The sequence below is a fragment of the Python bivittatus genome, unplaced genomic scaffold (genome assembly GCF_059951505.1).
Source record: "Python bivittatus isolate LINGU-HERP-01145 unplaced genomic scaffold, Pbiv_v1 ctg000080_np1212, whole genome shotgun sequence".
NCBI classification, from domain to species: domain Eukaryota; kingdom Metazoa; phylum Chordata; class Lepidosauria; order Squamata; family Pythonidae; genus Python; species Python bivittatus.
Genome location: NW_028277035.1, coordinates 25,523,002 through 25,542,236, shown reverse-complemented (window position 1 = coordinate 25,542,236; position 19,235 = coordinate 25,523,002). Strand labels below are relative to the sequence as shown.

At 39.2% G+C, this 19,235-nt stretch overlaps 1 protein-coding gene across 1 annotated transcript in view; it reads left to right on the top strand.

The window, feature by feature from the left end:
- Positions 1-1,079: 1,079 nt before the first annotated feature.
- The window catches only part of STK32A (serine/threonine kinase 32A), a 73,612-nt gene continuing 55,456 nt past the window's right edge, over positions 1,080-19,235 (top strand). Inside the window, exons 1-2 of the mRNA XM_088133687.1 lie at positions 1,080-1,515; positions 10,887-11,052. Coding sequence (XP_087989813.1) covers positions 11,001-11,052 — 52 coding nt within the window. The 5' untranslated portion in view covers positions 1,080-1,515; positions 10,887-11,000. The remainder of the gene's footprint in view (positions 1,516-10,886; positions 11,053-19,235) is intronic.

The window sequence follows — 19,235 nt, the reverse complement described above, 5'->3', positions numbered from 1 at the left end:
ATCATTTGAAATTCTTGAATTCTTTCCTTTCTTGGCAGCCATCCACACACGGCTGGGTCAGAAAGTTTAGTGAAACAGAGTTATCAAATAAAAATAAAACCACATGTGTTGAAACCTTAATTCTAGTTCCCTTCTGAGGTTCATGAAGAAAAAAGTCGGAAAAGCTCACTAAATACTGGGCTTATTACCAAGTGGTGCACATACAAGACATAGTGACATATTTTTGTGATTGAGAACTATCAGCTTTGCTGGCAAGTAGTTCTTACCATCAGGGGTTATTGGAACATCCTGAGTTGCAGTTCTAGTCCAGTCACTGACACTTTGTCTAAGGTTCTTCACCTTCCAACTTTCTAAAAATAATCCCAGGTGAGGACTGATACTGTAGACTGGAATGAAAGGGGAGCCAAGATGTGTGGTTCAAGAGGATGGCCTTTGTCTTGCATCTCAGAGAAATGGGAAAGACAAATAGTCTACAAAGTTCTGGCATGGCGATCCCAGTCTCTCCACAGTATCTAAGCTACTAGGTTAACCTCCCCCAATTTGATGTCCTCCAAATGTGTAGGACATTAATTGTCATACTACTCATCCAGCATAACCATTGCCCATCCTAGCTGGGGATTTGGGGAACTGGCATCCAACACATCTGGATAAGAAAGGCTGTTCTAGGCACATCCTTATTTAAAGTATTTCCTGAAACACAGTCCTTCCAGAAGGCTTAAATGCTTTGCTGGATTCGGGCCAAAGAATTAGCGGAGCTCCTTCCCGGATCAAAGCCACCATGGAGGGGAACAAATCAGCGCTGCATGATACACGCATCGTTTTAATGCAGATATTTGGGGATGGAGAACAGATCCTCGTTCATCGGCCGCGAATCTCTTTACTGTGTGCAGCATCATTTGCATTTGTTTCAGACTATTTCACAGTGGGAAGGAGGGTGTCACCCGCTCCTGTTTAGAAATAAAAACGGGCTAAAGACGGCAGTCCCCGCTCCGGACACGATGAGCAACTTCTTAGGGGATCTCTGAAAAGTGCTGATCTGCGTAAAGCTTTGAGGCGACGCGACGTTTAAGTAGCAGCCGGGCGCTTCTGATTCGTCCGCAGAAAAGTTGCCAATCCGATCGGCGTTAATCGCAATTGCAGGGGCTCCTCGCTGCTTTTCAGCCGCCCCTGCCTCTTGTCTTGTTTTCCCTGGCTCTTCTTTCGACTTGCGTGCCTTGTCCTCTGTGCGCCTGCCTGGATGTCTTTTGCTACTGTTCCTGTTGTCTGGCTTCTTTCACCCCCTAGAGACTGCTGCAGGCTCCTCCTGCGATCTGCAAAAGGGAGACTTCCCCGCCATCGAGGCTTTGCTCCCAGGCGCCCTTGCTTGCAACCGGGAATTCTGCAAAAGGGAACGCTGGCCGAGAGCAAGCCGCACAAGGTGGGAAGCGTCCGCTCCGCCCGCACCTGCAGCTTCGGCTTGTTGATGTTGATGCGGGGCCGTGGCTCTGTCAAGCTCTGTGGCTGATTTCAAATCAGGTAGGAAAAGGCGCTTTCCTTTCCCTTTCCCCTTGGAAGACGTTTTCCACCAGTAAGCAGCGCCTTCCATCTCTGGACGATCCGCTGGTGACTTAAGAAACTCCCTTGGAGCTCCACTTAAAAAAAAGCAAAAACCAAAATAACCTCCTGGTTTACAACTTTGGGTGCGTCCATCTGTTCTTGGGGACAGCAGAATGGGTCGAACTAAGATGATAATGAGAGGCTTCGGGGCCGCTTTTGGTTTCAGGCTTTCAGAACTGGGTCCGACTCCAGTGAGCAGCACGGCGTCAGATCCTGGCGATTAGGCTGTCCTGAGCAGTGTTTTAGAAGAGTGGTTTTTTAAATCAGTGGGCAGGTTTCTTCCTAAGCGGAAGCCTTAAGCTTTTAAATATTACATATTCGCAACTTTTTAATAGCCGTGCTTCACAAACTAAAAGACTTCGAAATAACTTTCTCCTCCAGCATTTTTGCGCCAATCTGTTTATAGGTAAGGATTCTGACGTTTTTTGTTTCTTGATTTTTCTCTTTAAGCTGTTGGATGGTTTTATATTTGAAAACAAAAGCAACCCAAGCCTGGTTTCTCTTGAATATTTTGACATCCATGTGACCTGAACAATGACACTTTCTCTAAAATATATGTTCTTGAAATCAGTCCTTTTTATTTACCCCCTCTTCTGGCTCCTGTCTTTCCTCCAGTTATTAATCCATTTTCTGTTTTGTTAATGGAGCCTTGGTTATTGTGATCAATACCAAGATAGCATCACATCATTCACAAAACTGCAGCCATAAAAAGAAGAGTAGTGAATGAATAATAGAGATCAACAATGTATGAAATGTAATAAAGACCATAAAAAAGAGCTCCAAGGCTTGCTCGTTCCTGCTCTTCAGTTATCTAAACAATCTGTAGATATATTTATGCGGAGTTAAAACTTAACATGAGATACTTAGCACCCTGTCACGTCATCCGTGAAAACTTGGTTTTGTTTTTCACCCAGCTATATACATTTTCTCATAGAAACACATGAGAAAATATCTTGTTCAAGTTGTTTGTCATGTTCAGGTCTTTTGAGATTAAGTAGAGGTTTGCTTCTTTCTGGCGAAGTAAGGACTGGATAGAACTTTACGTTATGGAACAAGCCCATACTGTAAGATAGGTCCCAGTTATTTAAGAGATTTATGCTACAATCCAATGCCCATTTTCCTGGGAGAAACTCTTAAGTGAATGTAGTTGACTTACTACTGTGTAAACATATTAAGAATGCATTTTTAAGCACCATAAAGAGGAAGAAGGTGAGTGTAAATAGTTAAAAGTAGGGTGAAAAGTAGTTCAGGTTTTAACTACAGGTTTGGACAACAAAGTTGAACAGTGTTCTTGAAAGTCACTAAACTTAGCAAAGCCAAACTGTCATATAAAAATGTAAAATATAAAAAGCCAATGATTTGCGTTCCTCCTGAGGTTTTTATCTTTCGTATGCCAGTGATCTTTCATTTCCAGCTCTTAGATATTCCTCTGTTACAAGCTGATCTAAAAGATATAGTAATTCACATGTTGCTTATGGTGGGGTAAAATATTGGCATCATAAATGTCATCACCATATCAGGTCATGGTCCTCTGTTTTTCACTAGCAATCAGCAGGACAGGAGAACTAATCTTTTTTACTGTCACAAAAACAAGAAGGCTTCAGTTTTTCCTATTAGCTCCTTATTTTTGTTCTTAGAAAGTGTGTTTTTTTCAGAATGTTTGCTTCTTTTTCCAGTTAACCTTTTAACAAATGTAATGTATACTGTCAGTTATACATAAAAATTAATCAGTGGTTTCTGTTTACTGACTTTGTAAAACAAATTTGCTATTCTCAATCAACCTAGATGTATGCATGTCGAAAGCTTTATTATGCCATTGTAACATAATCAGGTTTTTTTAAGACTTGCAACATACTCTCAAGAGAGAAAGTATACTGAAATTTTCAAATGAGAATGAAGCAGAAGAAGCTGCTTGATCTCAGTTTGGCTATTCAGACACATTCAGACTCTCTTTTGAGGAGAGAGATTTCTCCTTACTTGTTAACTCATCCTTTGACTTGGAGATAACTGGGAGTTGAATCTGAGACCACTGATACTGTATACACCATTAGGGTTGCTTGGGATTCTTCATTTTTGAGCATATTTGGTGCAAACCCAGCTTTACACCTTCTAGTACAAATCATTTCAAAATGTGATTGTGGCATCATTTTAATATTAGGACAGTAGAGAAGAAAATCTGCAATAATCTCTATTCCAATAATAGTCATTACTGGAATAGAGATTATTAATTTCTATTATTAAAGATGTTTTAATGAATTATTTTTACAATCTGTTTCATTCCCACTCCATATGTTTTGTCTATACACGAGCAGTTCCACCTGTCAGTAGGTGCACTTCTCTATATGCAATCTTGGGGATCAATGTTATATAGGACTGGTAGTGAGAATAAGACAAGTGGTATAATTAATGGTTTATAGCTTTGGATCAGATGGCTGTGACTGTTCAGTGAATTATGGCAAAGCATAGAACCTGAAGTTTGGAAAAAGTTTAATTCTAATTTCACCAAGTACAGAAATAATCTGTACTGGGTGAACTGCTTCAAGTATCCTATGTAAGTTGTGGCCCCTTGACTTTGGTGTATGCTTCTCCTGAAATGCAGGGTGGCCTCAGTATGATCTGCCTTACAGTGTCAGGTGAAGGGCTGACTATTTACACCTGCTTCAGGACTTAGCAGCTGCAGCATGAATATGACTATTTTGCCTCTTCAGTACCTCTTTGTTAGTGTTACTAAGTTTATTGTTATGTGATTAAATTACTGTATTATTAATTTCACTGTATTTATTTGTTTGTTTATTTTTGTCTTACTTTCCTGGACTGTAATCGGCCACAAGATTTTTAGGATAGTGGATGAGCTGTAATATTTTAAATAAATACCTTAGATGTTAACATGACTTTATTATGAAGGAAATCCTGACAGCCCTATTGGTACATAATACCACAAAAGCACATAACTTATTGAATGAGTTGAAGACAAATTGTGCCCCTAAAAAAGAGCTGAGATTGGGAGGTTTCCTCCTGTAAACTCTACAAAGATTATAACTTAGATTTATGCTCAACTTTCTTCTGGGGGGAGAGTACATTGGAAGTAGCTTTGCACTAAGTCAAACTATTATTAGTCCATCAGGTTCAGCATTATTTACATAAACTGGCCATAGCACTCCAGACTTTGAACCTAGGATTTTTCCCAACCCTACGTGAAGATGCCATGACTGAATCTGGGAACATCTGAACGCAAAGCAGATATTGTGGCTATGGGTCTTGTTTCCTTGTTCATTATGTCCCAGCTTCTCACTATATACTCAGTATCCATTTATCCTTCCTCTAGTTCCCATCACTGCCCCTCACGAGGAAGAGCCAAACAAGTCAGTTGAAAGGCATCCCATATTATCATTCTCTCCAAGGCTAAAGAAAAGGCATGCTTGACTGATTGGCACCCTTTCCAGCATTTACAAAACCATTAACTTACCCTCCAGTAATTCACACTTAATGCTTAAGTATAATAATTCTGTGCAGTCATGGCTTATTGAGCCAAGTGAAACTGTATATTTAAGAATAGTGTTCTTGAATTTGGCCACAGAGCCAGTCTGAGATATTCTGCAGTTTAAGGTGAGATTATGTCCATTCTGTGCTATGGACAGAATGGAATTGGACCAGTAGCTGAATTTCACTTCAATGTTGGGAAGGGGCCAGTGTCCTCCATTGCAGCCAAGGGCAGTATACTAGTTTAGAGAGTGCAGGACAGAGATCCCAACTCCGTTTGCATGAAAGGAGAAAGGCTCAGCGTGTACAGGGTTAGACTATTGCCTGAGGAAGTTGCCTCATTCTGGCTACTTGTTGGAGGGCCAGCTTTGTATGATCTGATGGTGTCACTGCTTCTCAGGGAATAATGCAACTTTGATGAATTAAAATTGAGAGAGTTAGGAAAAGGAATTGAAACATACTGAGAATAAGCAGAAGGGAAGATTGTGGCTGTAGGTTGATGAGAAAAGAATAAGCTGGAGTCTGATAGAATTTATTATCTATTTTATCAGTCTATACTGCAGTTAAAAGTGCTTGAACCAAGTGGATAGAAGCATTAAAACATAAAATAAAGCACTATATAAGATCAAGGCAGAAGTAAAACACAAAAATATGCTGAATAAATAAACTAAATAAATAAACTAAATAATAAATAAATAAACCAAATAATAAATAAACTAAATAAAACCTAAGACACAGAAGTTTTAAAATTTTAAAAAGCCAACTGCAATGAAACCATAGCTGTCCATCTGCTTCTGTTAAATGCGAAAGTAAAGTGTAGAATCTGAGAACATTAACTAAAAGTGCTTGGTACCGTTTCCCAGTTCGGTTACTCAAAAACACCTGGAAACTTTTTTGCTACCCCAGAATCCTTAGTCCAAAGTACCTGTTAGTTAGCTAGCAAATTTGCCAAACTGTCACTTTTATATTAGCCTAAAATTAAGATGTATGCCACTTTAAAATATTTAAAACATCTACATCTAAAAATAATTGTTTAACATATAGGGGTGACCAGGATTTGAGGCTGTGTGTGAATAGTTCATGCTGATTTTTAAAATGTAAATCCTCCATAATTGCCTAAAGGCTACTCAAACTTGGAATATGTTTCATATTACATTTAGCTTCCTGGGCTACTGTAACAGGTGAACAAATTTCTTTGCCTTTTAACTGTATTTCCGACCAATCTGCTTGACTGCCCTTCCCCTTTCTCTACTATTTTCTTCCAGTGGAACTGTTCTCATCACTCCCTTTCTAACTCTACTGATTTTCAGCCAACCAAAAGAGAAAATTATCTTCAGACTGTAAACTACTTTAAGGCAGTGACTTTGCAACTTTGTGACTCCTATAAGAATTTGAGGGTAGTGGTCAAGGCATCAGGCTAGAAACCAGGGGACCATGAATTCGAGTAGGCACAAAGCCAGCTGGGTGACTTTGGACCCATCACTCTCTCTCTCAGCCCTAGGAAGGAAGCAATGGCTAACCACTTCTGAAAAACCTTGCCAAGAAAACTGCAGGGACTCTGACTCAAAGGGACAACATTTATTTATTTATAAAAATTTTAACCAGTCATTCCTAAATGTCCTAACATTTAGGCTATTGAGTTGTCTTTTGATTATTTGGATCTGAGGGGAACATTGCAAATATATTATAACAACCAAAACCACCACAATAAGAAGAATTTTGAGACAATTCTTCCAAGGACCTGTGAATTGGCCCCTGCCCTGACCTTTCCTTGCAATATATCAGATGTTCAGGTAAATGAAAGGTGCTCAACAGAGATGGCTTCTTGCCACGACCTCTCTCCCACTTCCTTGCCATGACAGAGCCGTCCTGTCAGTACATAATTTAGACAACAAGACCAGTTAAACTATGAGCTTACCATGTGGTTAATATATGGAGGATCACTTCAGGCAGCAAAATGTCTTGGCCAAGCAGTAGACCTTCCCTGGATTATGAAATTGAACTCTGTGGAATTTTAAAAAAAGACTTTTTGATGAATAATTTAAATCAGCTGTGGTTCTCTAGATGTTGACCAGCTGCAAATCCAAGCATCGTTATTCTCCTCAGTGGCTGGGGACTGGAACTGAGCAGTGGTATCTGGAAGGCCATGACATCTCCAACCCTTCAGGTTTTGAAAATGGTTCATCAGATTGCATAGTTTAATTGTGTATGTATATATGTATGTATGTGCGTGTGTTATACACACACACACACATATATATGAATGTGTGTATGTTAGATTTGTAGTAAAAAAATTATAGTATCAAATTTATAGTAGTATAAATATAGATATAAAATGTATAGTCCTGATGTTTGATATAGAATTTATAATAGTATGTTTGGGGTTTGTTGTATTTCTTCATTGTTTCACCTGTTAGAAAGGTTTCTCTAATATCCAACTACTGTTTAATGTTTTCTTTACTAAATGATTGGACCCAGTAGCACCTGATAATTGTACATCCGGTAATCTGAAACTGGAATTTGGGTCTTGCTGGGCATACATACTTTTCTGCTATCCATATTACCACTAACCAGGTTTGCTTTTAAATTGGAATCATACATCTACTATACAACCTTGCTTTCAACTGCACTGTTATGAGAACGAGAACATTCACTAATTAACCCATGGTTAATAACAATGAATAAAGTATACGAGAATTGTTACTGCTGGAAAATGAAGAGATTAAAAAGAGTTGTACGCGGTTGCATCTGCATCAGCTCTTTGTCACCTTAGATATTCTTTAAAATTAATCCAAGTTTAAATAGATTTTGGGTGTCTGGCAATTTCTTTCTTGGACCCTGGATACATTGCTGTTAAAACTGGATTAGTAAAAAAAAAAATACTTAAGGGCCATAACTGAAGTAGTTTTCTAAATACTTTTTTAAACACGTGGCTTCAACATGGTTTCTTCAGAGTGGCCTATGAATTGTGTCTATTTTATGCAACTTTATTGATGGTTTGCAAACCCGACCTTCATTGAGGTGAACCAGATCTGTTTCCAGATTCACATCTAAGTTGAAAGCTACTATGGCTCTTTCTTTTTGCCCACTAAAAAGTTTTTGCTGACCAGTGAGCTCTGGAATCACGATAAGGATATCTTGGAATTCATTCTACATGATATATACATGCAATTTTCATGTAATGGAGTGGTTGATTAATATTCATGTAGCTGAGTGATTGAATAATAAAAGTTATATAAATTTTTTTTTAAAATCCTCTTGTGCGAATTTATCTGCTGTTCGGCCAAAAAAAAAAAAAAATTGAATATGAGATTTCACCTCTAGTGGCTGGCAAAAAAGGAACAAGAGCTGCTACTATCATTTATTATTTATTAAACAGATTTCTATTCCATTGCAGTCAAAATGACTTTTGGCAGCTTACGCAGAATATAAATAGGACAATTTAAACCATCCATGGTCACATTTAAAACTATTCAAAAACTGCCCGTGTGAGACACAAGACGTTGTTTGTTTGTTTGTTTGTTTATGGTTTTCTACAACATTATGCCCAAATCTTATTTCCCCCCTTCTAGCAGCAGTTGGTGGACATACAGTTTCGATATTGATCTTCCGATCACTGATAAGCTTTTTTATACAATGAACAGTGTTGGAAAATTTTGTTACTTACAGTAGCATCAGGACTTTGGCAGGGGATCCTGCCAAAAGGATTTCAGATGGAATTCTGTAGATGCTTATTTATGTTTCTTTTGTGCTTATTTATTTATTTATTTATTTATTTATTTATTTATTTGATAAAAGCTGAAGTCCCAAAAATGTTTGCTCAACAGCAGATACATTCGAACAGGCAAATTCTGCAAAAGTTTATTTTGATTCTTTCCCTCTCTTCCCCTCTTTTTATCTCTGTTTTATTTGCTGGCTAAAAGCCATAATAAAATTGATCTAAATCAGAAACTGAACAAATTACAGCAATAATAATAGCAATCAGCCAAAGAAAACACTAAAAATAAAAGCAATAAAAATGAAAGATGGCATCATAGTACATAACCCAGGAGAAAGCCCTCTGGAACAATTCCATTATCAACAATTTCCAAAATTATGGATTATTAGTAGAAGACACACAAGTTATAACTGATTTATCACATCATACACCATGACAGGGTCTTCACATACCACTAAACTACAATGTCTTTAATGAAGATATACTGAAAAAGGCACAGTTGGCTACATTCAACTAAGTCACTTAGTCAGAAATCACAATTCACACAGTTAATTCCAGTCACAGTATGGCTTAGTACAATGCATGAATCCTGCCATAGTATTTTGTAAACTATAATTTGTGGTTTAGCAGATTGTCTGAAGCAAACTCATGCATACTTTTCCTGCATCACTGCAGTAATTCTCCTTCTGTAATAGAGGACATCATGTACGGGATCCCATGGCTAGATGAGATTCGAAGTTCATATAATCTAAATATTTCATTTGCACATAACAACACGTACATAATTCAGATTACAGCATACTTCAGAAGCCAAGAACCAGTACAAAAATGTTGTGAGTTCAGAAGGCAGCCTTGTACCTGACTAGTTGTCCATCTAATCCTGTGTGGTGTATCTGGCAACACCTTCCCAGAATTTGGGGCAGAGTTTTTTCTTTGCATTTACTACCTAATATTTTTGAGTGGAAACTTGTACTGTAGTGCAGAGCATATGCAGTCTTGCTGCTCTATGGACCATTTTTTAAAAAAGATTCAAATAGTAAAGTTTTAGGCATCTAACTTTCTTCCAAGTTCCATTTCTGAGGTCATATTTGGCGTGTTTAACACCTTTTACTCATCTGATGACTACCATAGGTTTCACGTTTGTGTGCAGGTGTTACCTTTAATTCTTTAAAGTAGGTACCATTCAAAGTAACAGGGGCCTTCTGCTTTGTTACATTATAATGCTAGTGGAATCAGGCAATCTATGTGTCCATGAATGAATAAAAGCTCCTTTTTACCCTAATAAGACTTATGGATAGAAGGATTTTTTCCCCTCTTGAGCAAACACTTTAGCATCTGCAGTCATATGCAAAGCTGAGACCATATTAATTATATTTATACATAAAGTGCCTGAAGTTCCAGTATTGCTTCCAAGTGCTGTAATAGACATTCCCACAGCCAAGATACTGCAGAAGGGACAATGAATCAAAATGTCACAGTGAAAAGCATTTAGCTTGATTATGAAAAGGTACCTCATAAAATAGGTACTGGGGTTGAATAAAGAAAAAAGTGGAGGCAAATATGAAATCTATATTCCAACTGTGTCTTATTATATCTGGTTTTGATGCTCTAACTTCGGATATTTCAGGAAGATGTTAGATTAATATACTTTCTTTTGAATATATTAAATAGGTGGGGTTTTTATCTAAGTTCAGAACTAGCTAAGGCAGGTAAGATTTATTTCTGCTATTTTTTTGAAGTTGCGCCTGCTAACCTTATCTGTAATGCCATGGGGATATCCAAATGGCACAAAAAGGAAGAATGTTTAGTAACTGAAGCTCACCGGGCTAGCTGTTTTGTCAATGGCAGAAACTTGTGAAGGGCTAGAGGCAAGTTGATATCGTTAATCTAAGAAAATTTTATTCATAGGAGTAAATCTGTGTTAGCTGTTCCCTTCTGTCTTATTTAACATTGCCCGCCCCGCCCCCCCCCCCCCAATTCATTTATACTGATGTTTGTCAAGCTTGGTGACAAATTTATGATTTTCAAGAGCTTCTCATTTCTGATAGTAGCTACGGTGTTTTCTTTTTCTTTTTTCTTTTTCTTTTTGCAGGATCCACAGGCAGTACATTTACAGATCTGCCAAGTTTGAGGGAGGAAATAGCTGTGCTCTTAGCCTGTTCTTCTAAAGAATGATGCAAATGCAGAGCTTGTAGCCAAGTACAACATGGGCGCTAACACCTCTAGCAAGTCACCAACGTATGATGAGAATGAAGATGGTAAGACGAAAATTGATTTGTTCAGAATGCATTGCTAAGTTAAGCTGGGTTTCCCCAGCCCATTGCCCATCTGTTAGATAGGATTACAGTAGGTGTCCCTGTCAGCCACTATATCCCATTGACACGCTGTATGGGGATGATGGAATCTGTACTCTGATACAAATGGTATCAGGTTGGAAAAGACTTACTTAGATGCCATAAGGGAGATGTATCTATGGAATTCTTTGTTACAACTGCTACTGCCATAGTTACAGACAAAAATCAGGAACTTTGGTTTCACTGGGATTGTTCTCTTCTGTTTGTTTTGTTGTTGTTAATCCATTGTGTGTGGGGGATCAGCCAAGGATCTGGGACAGATTTGGGGGTGGTAATTTGATTTGCCATCTGATACATCAGAGCTATGGACTGGAATCGAGTCTCTGGAGAACTGTTGTAAGGTCTCAGGACCAAACTTTTCTTACTTGGTACATGGGAATTATTCTGTTACTTGTTAATTAATGGTGAATATAATTAATTATGCATTAATGCTGTGTCTTCAAGTTCTGCTTTTGAAATTGTGGAGGCTCCTTTCTTGCATAGGTTTTTAGAAACACAATAATAAACTCATGGCTGACAATGTATGAAATATACTGTATCACAGTTAAAAGGTTTATTGAGGAAGATCTTGGTCTCTTTTTTCCCTCAAGGACTTCTTCCCACAATACTGTTAGTGTATTGCTGCTTCCTACAGAGCTTGATTACACTGGGCACATTCTGGAGGCATCTGACACATGTAGCACTAGTCACTATTCTGCCTGCCATGGATGGTCCAAATACAGGTAGTCCCCTGTTTCAGAACAAGTTCCATTCCCAAGGTCTGTCCTTAAGTCGAATTTGTATGTAATCTGGAGCAGTATTATTGTGCATTTAACTTGAATCACTGTGTATTTAACTCGAATTTTGCTATAGTAGGCTCTGTTCTTAACTATGGGTTGTCTGTAAACTGGGCATTCTCAACCTGGGGACTACCTGTACATCAGAGCTTTCTCCATTCTGGACTAATATTAGGACTATGCAACTGTGAACAGGAAATATTTATTGGAAATGTTGTATTAAAAAAACTGTTCTAGGATTGTTATAGAGAACAGCATCCTGATATATATCACTCTTATCTTACTTATGGTCTCCTTTACTAATATTCAATGGATTATATTCAGATATAGCCTTATTTAGAGGAGATGCACTGAAATAAATTGGATTAAGTACCTCTGATTTCAGTGGACCTACTTGAACTATGATTACATCTGGTTACAGCTTAATATCTGCCTATTCCATATCCATTATGAAAAACAGCCAGATTTCCTGAAAGAATGCCAAGGATTTTCACATCACTCTGGGGCATTTTACAGAAAGCTGCTGGGGTATGAACTCCTCAGGGATATTAGCCAGGTGCCAATGTTAGCCTTGTATAGTTACCAGCTGGTGACATTTGGTAACTGTAGTTCTACATTTTATTTTGGTTTGGCTTGGGCTTTTTTATCTTCTGTTTTACTGAAATGGTTTTTGATTAGGTTCTATGAAGTGCCATGGTTTTGGAGTGCAAGTTGGGGTGTAATGACATCAGTCATGGGTGTGTAATTTTGTTGTTGTTGTTTTGAGGAATGCATTCCCTTGGGAATAATCTAATGGGATACTAATCTAGTGGGTGAGCAACAAAAGTGGATTGAAACTAAAATTAGGTAAGGCACACAGTGTCTCTCTTTTGAAAATTCTTTTTTCTCTTAGTAAAATTCTCTTTGTTTTTCTTTGGTATCTATTCCTCTTGGTCCCTGCCCACCTCTGCATATACATCCATGTGCAACCTGGCACGGAAGAGATACAATTGACCACTTTCCATGGGCTCTATTTGAAATTAGATTGAGACTATACTAAACCAGGCTAAGAGCTCATGTTGGCCACAGATTCCACTCCTATTGTAAATGATTTGCCTTGAGCAAATTGAAGTTGAGCAGCTATTTGAAATGGAGCTGGTTCTGTTCAACACTCCCCTCCTCACTGGGTATAGGAGTTCAGTCAAATATGATAAATAGAGGTGGTTGAGAGCTTTCCAAAGTTCTCAGGGGAAGAATGGCTGAACTCATAATTTTCTAAGGTAGTCTAACAGCATAGGAAGTTTCTTTGTCATTCCCATGGAATTCAAACAAAGAGTGAAATTGAGCAGAGGGGCTAAAATGCTTATAAGGATGATCTGTCTTTTGACCTCCCACCTTGAAAATTACTGACCTCCACAGTTTCTCTCTCCACTCCCAGAGAGGTTTATTTAAAGTTTGCTGATATTGTAGTAATGATGAGGGTAGGTTATAAGCTACTGAGTTATGTCAAATACTGGAAATTTCACATGCACGCCCTCTCCTCCATCCTTGGCATTCATTGGCAAGACCATGTCTCCAACCTAGAGGTCTTGGATCATGCAGAGTCCACCAGCATTGAGTCCCTGATTATCAGAGCCCAGATGTGGCGGGTGAGGCACGTCATTAGAATGGACGATCATTTTATGCCTTGCCAGTTGCTCTGTCATGAACTAGAAAGAGACCTCGAGGACTGGAAAGAGACCGCGAGGTCATCCACACAATTGCTACAAAGTCACTGTGAAGGAAACCCTACGCCACTGTGACATCCAGCCAAGGGAACTAGAAGTTGCAGCTGCTGACAGAACCCGCTGGTAAGCCCTACATCCGTTTTGAAGACAGGTGCTGCCAAAAACTAATGGAAAACTGTGAGTGGTGTCACAGGATAGCACCCACAGTTATTGTAACAATGGATTTCCAGTGCCCCCATTGTGCTGGACTCTGTGCTTCCAGACTGGGACTGCAGAGCCCCTTCTGTGTTCACAGATGAACTGCACAACAGTATGTCTTCAGATCTGAAGGATTACTTATATGCCAAATACTGAAAATCTTGGCTTGGTCCACTGAGCGTTGATATTCATTTCTTAGCCTGTTCTAAAAACTGGATATAAACAGACTATAGTGGAGGACAGTGAAGACTATAAAAATCTCTGATGAACATGATTACACAGGTGCAATAACCAAATTAACTACAGACAAGCATATCTGATTTAAGATGGAGATCGGAAGTAATGTATTTAAATACAAACTAGAGCTATTGCTGGGCAAACCCCAGGATATGACAGATGCTCCTCTAACATTTTGCTCTTCTAACTTCTTCTGCTGGCACATTTTTTCTATACGGAACATTTTCCTATATAAACTACTGAGAAAAGTATTGATTTTGTATGAAATAGTTGCAGAACTTCAACCATTAACTCTACATTAAACATTTAATCCTGCAGTTCAAATTATGAACTCTCTGTTTATGGAACTTTTCCTCCCTCCCTCCCTCCCTCCCTCCCTCCCTCCCAGGAGTCCTTCGTAAACCTTTCAAAAAGAGGCATTTAAAATGGTTCTTTTGAGCATTGTTCTTTTAATCTCAGTACAAGTTCTGGCTCTGCAGGGTCCTTCTTTCTGCCAACAGTGATGCAGTGTTAGACCTAACCGATCTTCACACCTGCACTGCTGTTTTGCCCTCTCTCTCTTTTAAAGGGAGTAATGCTGAGGAAGAGGCCACCCAGCCTGTGAGAGCTGTGCTCACTTGGGAGCTGGAGCATAAGTTTTGGGTAGCAGCTCAGTGAGTCTGATGGTTGACATCTATGCTTTGTTGTGGTAACAGACCTTGTTACATCTCTCTCTGTTTCTGACCTTGGCTGTCCTAGCCTTATACTCTGCTCTCATGTGCTTTAGTGGTTCCATGTCCTTCATGAGTCCCATATTAGAGGTCCTTGCTTGGCTCCAAAATTTCCTCCTTTGCTACATAATTAAGCCATATTTGAACCGAAACATGGTTCAACTTGAGGCACTTAAGTATAAGAGCTCATGAACTTGGGTTCTTTTGGAATCTCAGGACTTAATTTAAGTGTGGGTTTACCACAATGCAGCTACCCCAGTACCAGCTTTCATAAAGATGTTTCACCCCTGTGTGGTAGTAGTTGGACCTGTTCCCAAAACACGATTAACTGGATCTTGGGGCTTGAGGTATTAGCATGTTATGAGAAAATTAAAATGGCTCTATTAAGTCAGTCAAGTTTAGGTTTAAACCAACTCTGTCAAATTAATTGTGGCATGGGAACACTTAAACTAAGTCAATGGATGCACTTTGCATACTCTATTCTTCAAGAAAACGAGCTAGATGATTTCATGCCATTATCAGTGCTTAGCTATAATGGAATTTCTGTGTTGGCAAGGAGTTGATTAGATGACCTCTAAAATTCAATGACTAAAGCTGTGAGGGATTTGAGGAAAATTATTCCAGTGGAAAGCTGAGGGTTATTACATGTATGATGAATGTCCTTTGTTGATTTGATTCAAGTATATTGTCAGTGCAATGTCACATATAATGAATGGCTTTTCTGTTGAGCAACCTAATGACCAGAACCCCTCACTAGTGATTAGGTCCTATTAAATGTCTGGGAGACAAAATATACATATGTAAATTTATATGGATATTTACTATTTTGAAAGTAATATCTGTGGCTGAAACTTGTCACATAATCTAGGAATGTTAATCCAGTAAAGCCTTATTTGTTTTGGAGTTGCTTATGGGAGTGGGATGAAACTAGTGAATCATCCACTCTCCAACATGTGGACCATTGCATTCTTCACCAATTGCAGTTTCTGCATCATCTCTGAAAGCAGCCCCAGTGCATTGCAATAGTTCAACCTCCAGGTGATAAAAGCATACATCTCCATGGTTAAGTCCTCCAAATTCAATAGGACTGCAACTGGTACATGAACCGCCTGAACCAAAGTGGAGTGATAACTTCCCTGGCCTCTACCTGGCTAATCAAGCAACAGTAGTGAGTCCAGGAGAACCCCCAAGTTGAAGACTTGGAGTTTCAAAGGAAGTGCAAAGGAAATACACCACAGGGTTTTCCACAAACAGTAGCTCCATCTTGCTAGGAATCAGTTAACTTTTTGATAGCATTCAGGCCCCCACAGCCTCTAGACACGAGGTCAGGCATCTCAGCTGGAACTGGCTTGGAGATGTTAAATTGGGTACCATTAACATACTGTTGGTGTCTCAACCTGAACCTACAAATAACCTCTCCCAGCAGTGTCATATAGATGTAAAGAGCAGAGGAGAGAGAGGTGAATCCTGTGGCACCCCACAAAAGAGAGACCATTGGTTCAACCACTTCTCCCCCAGCACAACTGGAAATAACCTCTAAGAAGGAGGGAGTAGTAAGACAGTGCCATCCACTTCCAGCCCTTGTGGGTGATCCACAAGGATACCGTGGATGTTGATATTAAACACTGCTAAGAGGTCCAGCAAGACCAGAAGTGCTGAACTCCCTGAATTCAGAACCTGATGCAGGTAATCCACTGTGGTGCCCAATGTGGTTTCCATCTCATGCCCAGGCCTGAATTCTGAGTGAAAGGGATCCATGGTGTTCTGTTTAAAAGTTCAGCAATGTGTACTCTATTCTTTAATTTCCCACATAATCCTGTTCTGAGTCCTGCCAATTGCCACTCCCCGAATCTAGGACCAATTTTTTTTTCTTTTCATTTTAGGATGATTTGATCCTTGGTTTCCTTTGCAAGTTTGGTCTCTCTTCTTTTCAGGGGTGCAGCTGCTGGCACCCGTTCTTTGATGACTAGGTTCGTTGTGTACTGACGATATATAGTGATGCCCTCTGAATGTCACAGTTTCCATCATTGCACACCATGGCACTGGACCCTGTAATAAATGCTGAGCAAGTGCATGGACAACAATTACTCCATATTTGGCTCGAATAACTATTGGCTACATTTCAGAATTAATAATGCTATTGTTTAGAGGATATTTTTTTCTGTGCGTCTGCATTTAAGTAATTGAAAAATATGATGGGGCAAAGCTACCCTGAAATTTTCTTGGAGACGAACAAATTATATTCTTGTGGATACAAGCATTTCATATTGGCGTCTTCTATAAATACTCTCCGATGGTGTTTTACCATTATTGGGGCAGTTTTTTATTTTCCACAATGTTTCTTAGAGTTGAGGATTTGAGGAGGAAACTCTGTAATTTCTGGTGTATCATCTTTGCCTCAGTCATCTGTTAAAGTAAATTGAAATTGGTAGTCACCAGTCTGATGCCATGATTTCTGGGAATTACATTCCCAACACCTTTGGATGGCACCAGGTTGGGGAAGGTGAATTTAAAAATCTGTTTTGTGCAAAAATGCTGGATAAATAACAACCACCATGGAGAAATAAATGGCAGCTGGATATAACCAGAATATTTAAAAGAACTGGAAGGTGATTGAAAGATCAAATTATTCTCTTAGCAAACAAATATATTTCTTTTAACTTGCTGATCCAGTGTATATTTGTAGTTTTTGAAATATATGAGGAACTCTTTACCCCATTAAAACTGCCTAAGAGAGTTACATAGGGGGTGAGCATACATACTGTGCCTTGAGCTACTATTTCTCTTTCAGAACCCTCTTTGGAAAACCTTTTTGTCGATTTCCAGAGACTGATAGATTGGAAGCAAACAGTTCAGCACAGTGTCAGATAGGAGGGGATGGTCTTATTTTATCTGGAACTGAGGCTGAAGGAGGAGATCAGAATCAGGAGGATTCTATCTGGCTGCTTAATGCGATGGCTTGGCCCTTGATCGCCGCCCTGAAAGCACTGGTCATCTTAAGTAATAGCTACCGTTGCACGATGTTTCAGAACTGAAGGCAAAAAGGAACACGAACATAGCCCCATGCAACTCCTTAAAGCAGCTGTACCTTTTCTAGAATTGCGGGTGTCCCTGTAGGCTTCAAAGTACCTTTCTGCCTTTGAACCCCAACCATTGCATAGTCTTCCAATGATGTGGAGAGAAGGCCAGTAGGTATTTCTGCTTGAAACTGCTACGATGGTGCAGGAACTAAGATGTGCTGCCCAAGATGTTTCCATGGAGTGACAGTCCCTTGATTTGGGGGGAAAAAATCTTTATATGTGTGCAGGGCCTCTAAGTCTCTTCTTCAGGCTTGTGGAATCAAGTACTTGGTAGGAGAAGTGTGATACAATGGGATAAATCCATTGGGGGAGATGGGTGGCATACAAATTTAATAATCAATCAATCAATCAATCAATCAATCAATCCATAATGTTGGGTGAAACAATGATGTGGAGAAAAAAATCATTTAAAATGTTCCATGTGTAACCAGTAACGTTATGCTTTGTATGGTTTGTTACCCGATAAAGCAACAGTATTCAAGAGTAACCTGTTTAGATATAGGACAGATCTTTTCAATGGAAATAGCTAACTTAAAGGTAGATTAAGGTTCTTCCTAAGGACAGAGCCACTTTTAACAGTTCTGCTGATAAGTAGCACTCTTATGAGGCTGGCAAGTCATGGGTACTTGACCAAGGATACAAGTGGAATAGTAGTTGCAATTGTGTAGTTTCATAAATTCCAAGCCCTGAAACATTCTTGGGCCTGGTCTTCACATTTTCCGATTCTTGGCATAGATGATTTTACAACAATCATTCTTTCTTAATTTGATAGATCCCTTTTGTATTCCGTTTGGTCTTTCCTATGCTATTTTTTTTATTTTATTGATATCATGATACCTTCTGCCTCTGCAAACTTTCCTCCCTGTACCATCTGCCTGAGCTTTACTGCTCATCCAGAGACCAGAGGCATGGGCGTCATTGATTTATATTATGGAATTCTGGCCTTTGCCAATAAAGGCTCTTAACATGCAGCTGTCATGACTGCCAAGGACCATTAATTTATTTTGCAACGTTTCTGCTCAAAAAGCAAGTAACTAAACTCAATGTTAATGTATGAAGGTGATCTCTGTGGTGAATCTGATAAATTCTGGACCTTGGCACCTACAGAAAATACATAATCTTATTTATTGCCCAAAGAAACAGGCTGCAGACTGCCTCTTTTTGAATCTTACAGAATTTTTCATTAATAGCCAAGTAGGTGTGCAAATCCTTCAAAAGAGTTGCTTCAGAATGCTCAGGAGGTGGGCAAAAAAACTCCAAAGTGGAGTAGTTGTCCATGCATATGCGTGCAGAGATAGCCAGGAGCAGCTTCTGAAGCAGCCGTGTGAGCCTGGAAAAAGATGTTGCTGATTTAATGATTCAGAAGGAGGTGCTTCATGA